The sequence below is a fragment of the Coregonus clupeaformis genome, chromosome 20 (assembly GCF_020615455.1).
Source record: "Coregonus clupeaformis isolate EN_2021a chromosome 20, ASM2061545v1, whole genome shotgun sequence".
Classification (NCBI taxonomy): Eukaryota; Metazoa; Chordata; class Actinopteri; order Salmoniformes; family Salmonidae; genus Coregonus; species Coregonus clupeaformis.
Window position 1 is genome coordinate 22966567 of NC_059211.1, and position 13928 is coordinate 22980494.

At 44.4% G+C, this 13928-nt stretch overlaps 1 protein-coding gene across 1 annotated transcript; it reads right to left on the bottom strand.

Moving 5' to 3' along the window:
- Positions 1-5966: 5966 nt before the first annotated feature.
- use1 (unconventional SNARE in the ER 1 homolog (S. cerevisiae)) lies at positions 5967-13906 on the bottom strand. Its single transcript, XM_041838654.2, has 8 exons — positions 13585-13906; positions 12410-12459; positions 10287-10365; positions 9961-10110; positions 9778-9793; positions 9651-9681; positions 9350-9512; positions 5967-7173 (listed from the first exon to the last, which is right to left on the bottom strand). The coding sequence occupies exons 1-8, from the start codon at positions 13684-13686 to the stop codon at positions 6991-6993; spliced, it is 774 nt and encodes a 257-aa protein (XP_041694588.1). The 5' UTR covers positions 13687-13906; the 3' UTR covers positions 5967-6990.
- Positions 13907-13928: the final 22 nt, after the last annotated feature.

The window sequence follows — 13928 nt, forward strand, 5'->3', positions numbered from 1 at the left end:
ACAATAAAAATAGTCTGGGTAGCCATTTGATTAGATGTTCAGCAGTCTTATTGCTTGGGGGTAGAAGCTGTTGAGAAGTCTTTTGGACCTAGACTTGGCGCTCCGGTACTGCTTGCCGTGCGGTAGCAGAGAGAACAGTCTATGACTAGGGTGGCTGGTGTCTTTGACAATTTTTCCGACCGCAAAGCACTACCCTCTGTAGCGCCTTGCGGTCGGAGGCCGAGCAGTTGCCATACCAGGCAGTGATGCAACCAGTCAGGATGCTCTCGATGGTGCAGCTGTAGAACCTTTTGAGGATCTGAGGACTAATGCCAAATCTTTTCAGGCCAAGCCATTGTATTTTTGTTCTTCACTGCTGTTTGCCGTTGACATACCAAGTCCAGCATTCTCAAGGATAGACAAAACATCTGATTAATGGCACGGACTCTGGCCTTTGAAAAAAGCCTTGGTCCTACACTCCATACAACAAACTGTTCTTTCAAGGATTCAGTCTTTTTTTTAACCTAGTGTAATTTTCCTGACTGTACAACAACAGTGGCTGTATTCACCCCTCTTGGCATCTTTCCTATTTTGTTGCCTTACAACCTGGAATTAAAATAGATTTTTGGGGGGTTTGTATCATTTGATTTACACAACATGCCTACCACTTTGAAGATGCAAAATATGTTTTCTTGTGAAACAAACAAAAAACAGAAAACTTGAGCGTGCATAACTATTCACCCCCCCAAAGTCAATACTTTGTAGAGCCACCTTTTGCAGCTATTACAGCTGCACGTCTCTTGGGGTATGTCTCTATAACATTGGCACATCTACTGGGATTTTTGCCCATTCTTCAAGGCAAAACTGCTCCAGCTCCTTCAAGTTGGATGGGTTCCGCTGGTGTACAGCAATCTTTAAGTCATACCGCAGATTCTCAATTGGACTGAGGTCTGGGCTTTGACTAGGCCATTCCAAGACATTTAAATGTTTCCCCTTAAACCACTCAAGTGTTGCTTTAGCAGTATGCTTAGGGTCATTGTCCTGCTGGAAGGTGAACCTCCGTCCCAGTCTCAAATCTCTGGAAGACTGAAACAGGTTTCCCTCAAGAATTTCCCTGTATTTAGCGCCATCCATCATTCCTTCAATTCTGACCAGTTTCCCAGTCCCTGCCGATGAAAAACATCCCCACAGCATGATGCTGCCACCACCATGCTTCACTGTGGGGATGGCGTTCTCGGGGTGATGAGAGGTGTTGGGTTTGCGCCAGACATAGTGTTTTCCTTGATGGCCAAAAAGCTCAATTTTAGTCTCATCTGACCAGAGTACCTTCTTCCATATGTTTGGGGAGTCTCCCACATGCCCTTTGGCGAACACCAAACATGTTTGCTTATTTTGTTCTTTAAGCAATGGTTTTTTTCTGGCCACTCTTCCGTAAAGCCCAGCTCTGTGGAGTGTACGGCTTCAAGTGGTCCTATGGATAGATACTCCAATCTCCACTGTGGACCTTTGCAGCTCCTTCAGGGTTATCTTTGGTCTCTTTGTTGCCTCTCTGATTGATGCCCTCCTTGCCTGGTCCGTGAGTTTTGGTGGGCGGCCCTCTCTTGGCAGGTTTGTTGTGGTGCCATATTCTTTCCATTTTTTAATAATGGATTTAATGGTGCTCCGTGGGATGTTCAAAGTTTCTGATATTTTTTTATAACCCAACCCTGATCTGTACTTCTCCACAACTTTTTCCCTGTTCTGTTTGGAGAGCTCCTTGGTCTTCATGGTGCCTCTTGCTTGGTGGTGCCCCTTGCTTAGTGGTGTTGCAGACTCTGGGCCTTTCAGAACAGGTGTATATATACTGAGATCATGTGACAGATCACGTGACACTTAGATTGCACACAGGTGGACTTTATTTAACTAATTATGTGACTTCTGAAGGTAATTGGTTGCACCAGATCTTATTTAGGGGCTTCATAGCAAAGGGGGTGAATACATATGCCCACACCACTTTTCCGTTATTTAGTTTTTAGAATTTTTGATAGGATATTTGATATAATATCACCATGATAGGATAAAAAAAAACGTTTGACGTTTCGATTTCTGTCGAATTCCATGTTCAGGGAGAGAGAGAAATAGAAAGAGAGAGAGAGGCCAACGCTCACATGCCCCCTCCGTATTTCCTAATCCGCGCGACCCTGAGCTGCATCCAGGAATGGCCCTGCTGGGCCCGTGGATGTGTTCCTGCTCTCCCAATCCCATTACCCCGCCTCCAGGCCCCCCCACCGGCCCCTCCAGGGCCCCACCATGCAGGCTTTAACCACGAAAGGTGAGAAAGCAGGGGACCAAGAAATTAAACTCTCAGCCACGTTACCTTATCAAAGACAGATCTGAGTCAGCCGGAGAGATTGCAGGTTTTTATTCCCTTGTCAACATACAGGCTGAGGAATAGAGTGGATGGTTGAAGCCTTAACCAACATGTTGGCAATCTGCTGTGTGTGTGTGTGTGTGTGTGTGTGTGTGTGTGTGTGTGTGTGTGCGTGCGTGCGTCTGTGCGTTCTCCCAGACAGTGCTGAGGCTGGCCTTGTGCAGCAAAGCCTTCATCGGGTGTTTAGGAGGAAGAACGGACACTACAGACAGTACAGACACTACAGACAGTACAGACACAACAGACACTACAAACGCAACATACACTACAGACACCACAGACACTAACGTTATGATCCCATCAATAAGGGATTATAACTTTCACCTGAAAAAGCAGGTGTTCCTAATGTTTTGTACACTCAGTGTAATTGTAAGGGACACTTCATATTTATGGATAATTTTTACATTTACAGAGTGAGTGAGCTGATCAGATTGAGTCTGGTTCAGGCCAGAGCAGGTCTACTACCTTACAGGGGGTGGGGACAGGCCTGGAGTAGTAAGAACTTTTAATATGATCGGTAACGGTAAGTGGCTGAGCTTCAAAACAAGGAAATGTTCCTTCCAGTTAAAAAAATATTGATTGAAAACTGAGAGGGAGGGTTAGAAACGTTAATGTTGATTTATGGCCGATTCTCTGACATGACAATATTCGACTTACAGTTACTACCACTCAATAAAATAATGTGTACCTGAGTAAAACCCGTTGTGAAAACACGTGAGCATCAATCAATCAAACAGAGTTTTATAGAATACTGAGAAGATGAGCTGCAACCTTACTCACTTTGCACTGACGACAGAGGAACAGAGAAAAGAGAGTGTGTGTGTGTGTGTGTGTGAGAAAGTGTGTGTGTGACAGGGAGTGTGTGTGTGTGTGTGTGAGAAAGTGTGTGTGTGACAGGGAGTGTGTGTGTGTGTGTGAGAGAGGTTCTATTCTATTATGTGAGCTGTTGATAGGAGGCATTATAAAAGCTCAGTGGCAGCCAGGCTGCAGCAGCATTAAACTGACCCATGAACAACACTCTAAAGTTCAGCTAGAACTCGTCCCTCTCCCCCTCAGGGCGGCGGGCGAAACGGGAGAAAACAGAGCCTTTTAACTCCGTGGGCAATCCCAAATCCTCACTGCACCCACCGTACTGTCGCTCCAGCCAATAAATATATTTAAAAGATTGGGTGTTGAAAAGCCACAGCATTGAGGAGGAAGGGGAAGAGAGGGATGATGTTCTATCATGCTTAACAACTTGTTCTTGTAGTCCAACTGTTAAAAGATCAATCCAATTAACAGAGAGTCTCCACCACAAACCTCTGGAGCCGCAGGAGATGGTGTTGAACGAACACTGGACCGGAAACAGAGGTCAAACACACACAGCAGGCTGAGGCCAGGCAGTTATTTATTAAAATAAGACACTTTTATATTAAAAAAAAAAAAAATCTGTCAGAACACTAAGTTCTCATCACTTTATTTTGAGCCCATTCCTATGGCAACTGTAGAATCTGTCTGCAGACTGGAAATCAGGGGAGTGAAGGAAGGGCCTAGTGGGGGAGGGAGGGGCCTAGTGGGGAGGAAGGGACCTAGTGGGGGAGGGAGGGGCCTAGTGGGGAGGAAGGGACCTAGTGGGGGAGGGAGGGGCCTAGTGGGGAGGAAGGGACCTAGTGGGGGAGGGAGGGACCTAGTGGGGTAGGGAGGGACCTAATGGAGGAGGGAGGGGCCTAGTGGGGAGGAAGGGACCTTGTAGGGAAGGGAGGGACCTAGTGGGGGAGGGAGGGACCTAGTGGGGGAGGGAGGGACCTAGTGGGGGAGGGAGGGAGGGACCTAGTGGGGGGAGGGAGGGAGGGACCTAGTGGGGGAGGGAGGAAGGGACCTAGTGGGGGAGAGGGGGCTTGCGGGGGAGAGAGTGACCTAGTGGGGGAGGGAGGAAGGGACCTAGTGGGGGAGGGAGGAAGGGACCTAGTGGGGGAGGGAGGGACCTAGCGGGGAGGGAGTGACCTAGTGGGGGAGGGAGGAAGGGACCTATTGGGGGAGTGAGGGACCTATTGGGGTAGGGAGGGAGAGACCTAGTGGGGGAGGGAGGGACCTAGTGGGGGAGGGAGGGAGGGAGGGAGGGGAAGGAGGGACCTAGTTGTCCCAAGTTCTGTTACCACAACACCAGCAGTATTGCAATTCAGGGCACCCTTTTAGTGATACATGTGATTACGTGTTATAAAATTGTGTCTTTTCAGGTACTCCACAACCATGGAAGAGATGTGCTAAAAAGGCAAACTATTACGCTTTAAATAAAAGGGACTAGAACACTTTACACAATCAAACTTCATCTGAACTTTTAAAAGCCATTCATGCATCTGTGCGCGTCATGACAATATGATCTCAGTTGGATGCCGCCGTGATGACGTCAAGTGCACTATAGTCAGGCTCCTTCATTTTGAAAATACCTCTTTTGGGTCTCATGGCACCATTACATACCTACTCTTCCGAGAATTAAAAATACCCCCAGGAGATCCCAGAATACTACAGCCCCATAGCCATCTGCTGCAGCTAGGGCAGGGTAGCAAGCCTGAACAAGTCAGCCAGCCCCCAGAATAGTCTCCTGTCACAGTGACAACACTGGGGCTTTAAACGCTGACACTGTGTCAGAGCCTAAGAATGACCTAATCAGTGTTTCCCCTACCACATTTTTATTTGGGCAGCCACCCAACCAAGCAAGGTCACCTCTCCCCTGCCTTAAAGTATTTGAATATGATTGGTTTCAATTGGATATGTAGGTGTAGTCAGCTCTGACTTTTTCTTCAAGGTTCTTTGTGATCGGTTTCCTGTCTATAAAACTAGGGGGAACACTGTGATCAAATATTGAGGTTCAAGGAGGCCTGTGTTCCTAACGGAACATTATTCTATCTGAAATTGGAGAGTGGTCCGAATTCTCCACCTTGCTCTCTGAAGAGGGCCCATGGTCACTACCACCGCGACCGGGAGACCCCATGGGGCGGCGCACAATTGGCCCAGCGTCGTCCAGGGTAGGGGAGGGAATGGCCGGCAGGGATGTAGCTCAGTTGGGTAGAGCATGGTGTTTGCAACGCCAGGGTTGTGGGTTCGATTCCCATGTGGGGCCAGTATAAAAAAATAAAAAATAATAATAATGTATGCACTCACTAACTGTAAGTCGCTCTGGATAAGAGCGTCTGCTAAATGACTAAAATGTAAATGTAAGGATTCAAAAGCATGGTATTGGTGTAGGTGTGGGCTAAATATGGTTCCCAGTTCCCACCATATCTCTTTCTTTCACCACTTCTTTTTAAATCCATACGGTGGAGGGGATAGACTACACGCCGTCTTCAAGGAGAAGGGTAAAGAATTGGATGGCAGCCCTGCTCTCTCTTCCCAGGTCAAAGAGGTTGTTAGTAGCTGCTGCTGTGCAGAGGTGGAGACTGCCACCTACTGGACTGGTCACGTCACAGCTGTAGTTTCCTTTTTCTAAACAGGGAGCTAACCAAGCTATTGTCCATTCAATTCAGCTCTTTACAATGAGGCAAAGTGATCAGACATTCTAACAGGAAAGGTTCTACATACATAGAAGTTCTCAAATCTCTCCAGTTAAAAACATTTAATCACACAGTTTAACACAGACCACAGTGATAGACGAAGGGGGACGGCTTGGGAAGTAACCCTCTCAGGAAAGGAAGGGATGGTCAATCATATTCACCATCAGGTCACCATAATGAATCGAGCATCACCGTCTCTCACCACTACTGTCAACTATTCATGCACGTCGACACTGACAAAAACAATGGACAGATTCACACTAATTTACCAACACACACTCATTGAAAATTAACAATGAAAAGGGACTGATGCAAGGGATTTTTTTTTTTTAGGACCAATGACCTTTATCAAATGGTTAATTAATCAAATTTTTTAGGACCAATGACCTTTATCAAATGGTTAATTAAATCAGATTTTTTAGGACCAATGACCTTTATCAAACGGTTAATTAATCAGATTTTTTAGGACCAATGACCTTTATCAAACGGTTAATTAATCAGATTTTTTAGGACCAATGACCTTTATCAAATGGTTAATTACTCAGATCTTTTAGGCCCAAAGAATAATATTTTAGTTACTTATATAGGACAGAATGCCTTGAATCTCCATTTATTCCAAACTAACAGATGAACAATGAGATTACTGATATTGTTTGCAGTCAATCAATGGTAACGTAGTCTGTACGGTACAGACTGGGCCGTGCTACTGTGTACTGCTGCCGTACAGACATCCCTGGATTGAGATTAAGACTAGGCCCCTCTCACTGTCCCTCACTCTTAAATAAATATCTATAGATCTAAATCGCTAGCTATTTCTGTGTGCATATTATGTACACATAAGGAGCAGGAGGAAGTTACCCCTAGACAGTGATCTAAGGTAAATTGTGCATTTCTTCCATCTAATAGGATTGGGGAAGCTGTGGAAGGATGATCCTAGATCTGTGCTTACTGCGTAACTTCTAACACGGCGGAGGTCTGCATACACCCAGGCCTATATGTGAATATGTACAAGCAGTGCAGCAGTTCTTCTTCTATGTTCTAGGTATGTCCAGCTGGTGGGAATCATCATCATCATCTGAGCTTGGGGAAGATCCTGATGAAGAGGATCATACTGATGAAGGTGAAGGAGACTAGGATGAGCATCAGCCACAGGGACCAGTTAACGGACTTCTTGGTGTGCTGCTCCAAACGCTCCGACTCAACCTTCAGCTTCTCGAAGTTGGTGTCTGCCTGCCGCATAGACTGGGTCAGCGTCTGAGTGAGAGAGAGAGAAGAGAGTTACAGATGAGATAACTACAGTGAGGGGAAAAAAGTATTTGATCCCCTGCTGATTTTGTACGTTTGCCCACTGACAAAGACATGATCAGAGATTAGGAGCACACTCTTAAAGGGAGTGCTCCTAATCTCAGCTTGTTACCAGTATAAAAGACACCTGTCCACAGAAGCAATCAATCAATCAGATTCCAAACTCTCCACCATGGCCAAGACCAAAGAGCTCTCCAAGGATGTCAGGGACAAGATTGTAGACCTACACAAGGCTGGAATGGGCTACAAGACCATCGCCAAGCAGCTTGGTGAGAAGGTGACAACAGTTGGTGCGATTATTCACAAATGGAAGAAACACAAAATAACTGTCAATCTCCCTCGGCCTGGGGCTCCATGCAAGATCTCACCACGTGGAGTTGCAATGATCATGAGAACGGTGAGGAATCAGCCCAGAACTACATGGGAGGATCTTGTCAATGATCTCAAGGCAGCTGGGACCATAGTCACCAAGAAAACAATTGGTAACACACTACGCCGTGAAGGACTGAAATCATGCAGCGCCTGCAAGGTCCCCCTGCTCAAGAAAGCACATATACAGGCCCGTCTGAAGTTTGCCAATGAACATCTGAATGATTCAGAGGAGAACTGGGTGAAAGTGTTGTGGTCAGATGAGACCAAAATCGAGCTCTTTGGCATCAACACAACTCGCCGTGTTTGGAGGAGGAGGAATGCTGCCTATGACCCAAAGAACACCATCCCCACCATCAAACATGGAGGTGGAAACATTATGCTTTGGGGGTGTTTTTCTGCTAAGGGGACAGGACAACTTCACCGCATCAAAGGGACGATGGACGGGGCCATGTACCGTCAAATCTTGGGTGAGAACCTCCTTCCCTCAGCCAGGGCATTGAAAATGGGTCGTGGATGGGTATTCCAGCATGACAATGACCCAAAACACACGGCCAAGGCAACAAAGGAGTGGCTCAAGAAGAAGCACATTAAGGTCCTGGAGTGGCCTAGCTAGTCTCCAGACCTTAATCCCATAGAAAATCTGTGGAGGGAGCTGAAGGTTCGAGTTGCCAAACGTCAGGCTCGAAACCTTAATGACTTGGAGAAGATCTGCAAAGAGGAGTGGAACAAAATCCCTCCTGAGATGTGTGCAAACCTGGTGGCCAACTACAAGAAACGTCTGACCTCTGTGATTGCCAACAAGGGTTTTGCCACCAAGTACTAAGTCATGTTTTGCAGAGGGGTCAAATACTTATTTCCCTCATTAAAATGCAAATCAATTCATAACATTTTTGACATGCGTTTTTCTGGATTTTGTTGTTGTTATACTGTCTCTCACTGTTCAAATAAACCTACCATTAAAATTATAGACTGATCATTTCTTTGTCAGTGGGCAAACGTACAAAATCAGCAGGGGATCAAATACTTTTTTCCCCTCACTGTATCAGATCAGAACCTTAGCTGTGGCTGTCTCATAGACCGGATTTGGGTCTGAGAGAGAGACAGGATACTATGAATATTTCTGCTGTGGCTGATGCATAGCCTGGGTCAGGGTCAACATAGACAAGACAACAACACTTCTTCTGTTAAACCTTAAGGGCTGTCGCCAACACTTGCATTTTAAAGCACTTTTCAAAAGGGACTTTACTGCCCATATTTTTGTCCAAAAATGGATTGACCCTGGAAATGAACCCTCCCTCCATCTAGACTAGGGGAATTCCAGGCCTCATAGCAGCAGCTGTTAAATCACATGTCCATATGTTGTTCAAGCGCTTTAGTTCTGGAATGTTACTTATGTAATACCGCCACCTTCTGGATGGACACCAAAACACTTTTCTGTCACCCAGAATATAAGATTCTGCTGAATTCCAAGGATCACATAAATATAAGTAATATGGAAATAGCTCCAACTTTGTAGTCTGATAAGCTTGGTGAAATTCTCACCATATTGGATACACCTGTCCAATCCTTTGAGCTCTACAGGAGTGCATAGAGGTTAAAGAGTTAGCCACTAGGGCGAGGCATTGCCTTCCTTCCATCAAAGACGGCATCATTCTACTAACTCGACAAGCGCAGAGGGACTCTTGGTGCCGTCTGACCTGAGAACGAGGCTAGGGGTGGAATGGTAATTCAGCAGAGCTAGTCTTCTCCACACCTGATTGTCCTGTTTGATAATGTTCTGGGCCACCAGCGTGTTGTTCTTCAGGTTGCGGGCCAGGTTCAGCATGTCTTCAGCCAGCTTCTCCTGTAGGTTGTGGTGGTGCTGGAGCACTGCATCCAACTCGGCTGCTGACTGCCTTTCATCCAGCGCCAAACCCCTGCGGAACGGGACGGATTGGTTTCATTGATTGATTTGATTGTGGGTATAAAAAACAGACAAATGTGAAATCATACATTTGGTAAGTCCGGTTTCACATTTGAGAGCAGAGAGAGAGGAAATTGGGTTTTAATGTTACCTTCTGTTTCGCAAGTCTGTTTCCGAGTTTCCTGTTTAAATTACAGATAACATAATTAAGAACTATTCCACTTTAAAATGATGCTCATATTGTACATTTGAATATATCCCAAAATTAAAGTGTTTACCTTTGTTCGACAGACCCTATAAAGAAACAGAAATGCAAGAAAACAATTAGCAGAAATAGCACTTCATAAAGATGACAAATCATGTCTATCAAACAAACTGTAAAATTCTCCAAAGTAAAAAACCCAGACTATTGAGACCCATCCAACAGTGATAGACAGTATGAGGTTGTGAGATGATCTTACAGTGCCTAACAGCTCGTTCCTCATCTCCCCTGTGCACCGGGCTTTGGTCTGCATGTGGACTGTCTTACTGGCTGGCATCCTCTCATTGGCTATGGTGGGGGTGCGACCAGGAGCTAGGAATTGATTGGCCAGGGCTTTCTCTGTCCCCGACTATATACAACAACATAGGATAGGCAGCGTATAATTAGTTCAAGTGAAGAAAACATCAAACACACTTTGGTGAGAAGAAAACACATGTATAATGTAATGTTAATGGATTCAAACAGAATTTAATCCGTTGTTTTAGCTACGGATCAGAATGAAATCCTTGAGCGTATTATACTAACCAGTTTCTCTGCTTCTAGAAGTCCTTTCAAGAAGTCAACCTTTCGTGTGTAGTCTGTCATCACCTCTACTGTGGGTTTGCTGAAGGGAGATATGGAAAATAAAGAATGAATATTTAAAACAACGATTGCCATGGAGGACATAAATTAGGCTAATACAATGCATTCGGAAAGTATTCAGACCTTGACTTTTTCCACATTTTGTTACCTAACTTATTCTAAAATTGATTCATTTGTTTTTTCCCCCTCAATCTACACACAATACCCCATAATGACAAAGCAAAAACAGGTTGAGAAATGATGGCAAATGTATTAAAAATAAAAACAGAAATACCTTATTTACATAAGTATTCAGACCCTTTGCTATGAGACTCGAAATTGAGCTCAGGTGCATCCTGTTTCCATTGATCATCCTTGAGATGTTTCTACAACTTGATTGGAGTCCACCTGTGATAAATTATATTGATTGGACATGATTTGGCATTTGGCATTTGGAAAGGCACAAACCTGTCTATATAAAGGTCCCACAGTTGACAGCGCATGTCAGAGCAAAAACCAAGAGATGAGGTCGAAGGAATTGTCCGTAGAGCTCCGAGACAGGATTGTGTCGAGGCACAGATCTGGGGAAGGGTACCTAAAATGTCTGCAGCATTGAAGGTCCCCAAGAACACAGTGGCCTCCATCATTCTTAAATGGAAGAAGTTTGGAACCACCAATACACTTCCTAGAGCTGGCCGCCTGGCCAAACTGAGCAATCAGGGGAGAAGGGCCTTGGTCAGGGAGGTGACCAGGAACCCGATGGTCACTCTGACATAGCTCCTCTGTGGAGATGGGAGAACCTTCCAGAAGGACAACCATCTCTGCAACACTCCACTAATCAGGCCTTTATGGAAGAGCGGCCAGACGGAAGCCACTTCTCAGTAAAAGGCACATAACAGCCCGCTTGGAGTTTGCCAAAAGGCACCTAAAGGACTTTCAGACCATGAGAAACAAGATTCTCTGGTCTGATGAAACCAAGATTGAACTCTTTGGCCTGAATGCCAAGTGTCACGTCTGGAGGAAACCTGGCACCATCCCTACGGTGAAGCATGGTGGTGGCAGCATCATGCTGTGGGGATGTTTTTCAGCGTCAGGGACTGGGAGACTAGTCAGGATTGAGGGAAAGATGAACGGCGCAAAGTACAGAGAGATCCTTGATGAAGTCCTGAGCGCTCTGGAGCAGGTTCTCAGACTGGGGTGAAAGTTAATCTTCCAACAGGACAACGACCCTAAGCACACAGCCAAGACAACCCAGGAGTGGCTTCGGGACAAGTCTCTGAATGTCCCTGAGTGGCCCAGCCAGAGCCCGGACTTGAACACGATCGAACATCTCTGGAGAGACCTGAAAATAGATGTGCAGCGACGCTCCCCATCCAACCTGACAGAGCTTGAGAGGATCTGCAGAGAAGAATGGGAGAAACTCCCCAAATACAGGTGTGCCAAGCTTGTAGCGTCATACCCAAGAAGCCTCGAGACTGTAAACGCTGCCAAAGGTGCTTCAACTAAGTACTGAATAAAGGGTCTGAATACTTATGTAAATGTTGTTTTTTATTTTTAAGAAATTTCCTAAAAATTCTAAAAACCTGTTTTTACTTTGTCATTATGTGGTATTGTGTGTAGATTGAGGAGGGGAAAAAAATATTTAATCAATTTTAGAATAAGGCTGTAACGTAACAAAATGTGGAAAAAGTAAAGGGGTCTGAATACTTTCCGAATGCACTAATTTAAATGCAGCTCCCTTCAAGTATAAACCTATCAATAATAGGATGTTTTTAAATCATAAACTGCTATAATGATAATGCAGATATTTATCTGATGGCTTGATTGAGGTTAAAGTGTCACCTTTATATAAAATCGGAAACAATAAATACATGTGAGATTTAGTTGCGAGAGAGGAGGTTAGTATGGTAAATTCCAAGTCTGGCATTGCCTTGTTTTAACTATTTTACATTGCTCACAAAAACCTAAAGTTGTGTTGTATTGTGACAACTACAATATTGTACTGTTAGACAATAAAAGTAAACCGTTTACATTAATACGTTTAAACTTTGACACTCATTAGGTAAAATGTCTCAGCTTAGCTATACCTTGGACTCTTCCTCAAAGCCACCAACATCTCTTCAAGAGCACCAACATACTAGAAGAGAAAGAGCAAAAGTCAAGACTTGTAGTTTGGTAGAGTTATAATAGGTATGGCATTTAGAGACAAGACAATTTCCAAGTTTCATAAAAGCATGGGAACACAGTTTGAGCAGCTATGCAGAAAACAACAACTAGTAGGCATGCCTACAACTGAAATCTTTTTGCAAATGATGACAAAGGCAGCCTCTTCGGGGATTCGGGGGGGTTGTCTGTTAGCTGTAACATTAGCTATTTAAGCTTTTCTGAGGTGGGGCGTGTTGTCTGTTAGCTGTAATGTTAGCTAGTTAGGCTTTTCTGAGGGGAGGGTGTCTGTTAGCTAGTTACGCTTTTCTGAGAGGGGGGTTCTCTGTTAGCTGTAATGTTAGCTAGTTATGCTTTTCTGAGAGGGGGGGTTGTCAGCTGTAACGTTAGCTAATTATGCTTTTCTGAGGGGGATTGTCAGCTGTAACGTTAGCTAATTATGCTTTTCTGAGGGGGGGTGTGTTGGCTGTTAGCTGTAACGTTAGTTTGGCTTTTCTGGGGGGGTCTGTTAACTAACGTTAGCTAGTTGCCATCAAAACAGATATGACTGATTGAAAAGGCCTGAATGTCATCTTCCAGCGAACACAATCAGATACTCCCCTGTGAAAATAAATAATGTAGCTAATAACTAGTAAGCTACATAACCTTTTCAAATTAGCTAACGTTAGCTAGCCAACAAAACCTAGTTGTGATAAGATGATCATGGCTAACTACATACATCTTTCGCAAGATTCATTGACATGTATTTAGATTCGAGCTAATCTTATAATATACCTGGTATAAAATAGTAATCATGTGTGCTTGCATTAGCTAATACCGTTAGCTAACTACTACTATTAGTTATTGATTTGCTAGAAAATACAATACAGTCAGTAACTGGGTGTCATTGCAGTATAGTTAGCCAACTTGCTCGTTCCTAGTTGCTGACGACGTGGCTATCTAGTATGCTACCCCATTGACAAGCTGACGTAACGCTACTAGCGTCGCTAGCTGACGTTAGCAGACACTGTCAACATCATTTGACAGGACATTCATTTCTCATTGACTGCGTTTAAGGAAAGTTGCATTGGTCAACGACTACACCGTCTACATGTTTTACCTTTTCCAACCTCCATTCCGTTTCCACTCGCTTCTCCGAAGCTATAGATTCGCAGCGGGACAATAATCGGATAAAATTTATTTCTAACCTAGACGAAGCCATGTTTGAATATGACAGGGTGTCGCAAGGATTTTTGCGGAAGTAGTACGGTTTCCACTAGTTACCACAGCTATATCGTTAACGTTCATTAAAGCAAAAAAATAGCTTTTTTATCTTAATTTAAGTTTACGGTTAGACATAAAGTTATCAGAGTGGTTTGTGTTTAACATATTTTAAGAAGATTCATAATTTTTCTTCTTCTTGTGTGGATTTTTTTATGGCGATTTACGAGGAGAAATTGTGGA

Bases quoted from the DNA above. Each gene is read 5' to 3' on its own strand.
- use1 (XM_041838654.2), bottom strand. From the start codon at position 13,686: ATGGCTTCGTCTAGGTTAGAAATAAATTTTATCCGATTATTGTCCCGC. The intron at 10,111-10,286 runs GTTAGTATAATA...TGTTGTATATAG, and splicing joins TTCTAGAAGCAGAGAAACTG to TCGGGGACAGAGAAAGCCCT. The intron at 7,174-9,349 runs GTGTGGAGAAGA...TCTCTCACTCAG, and splicing joins TTATCAAACAGGACAATCAG to ACGCTGACCCAGTCTATGCG.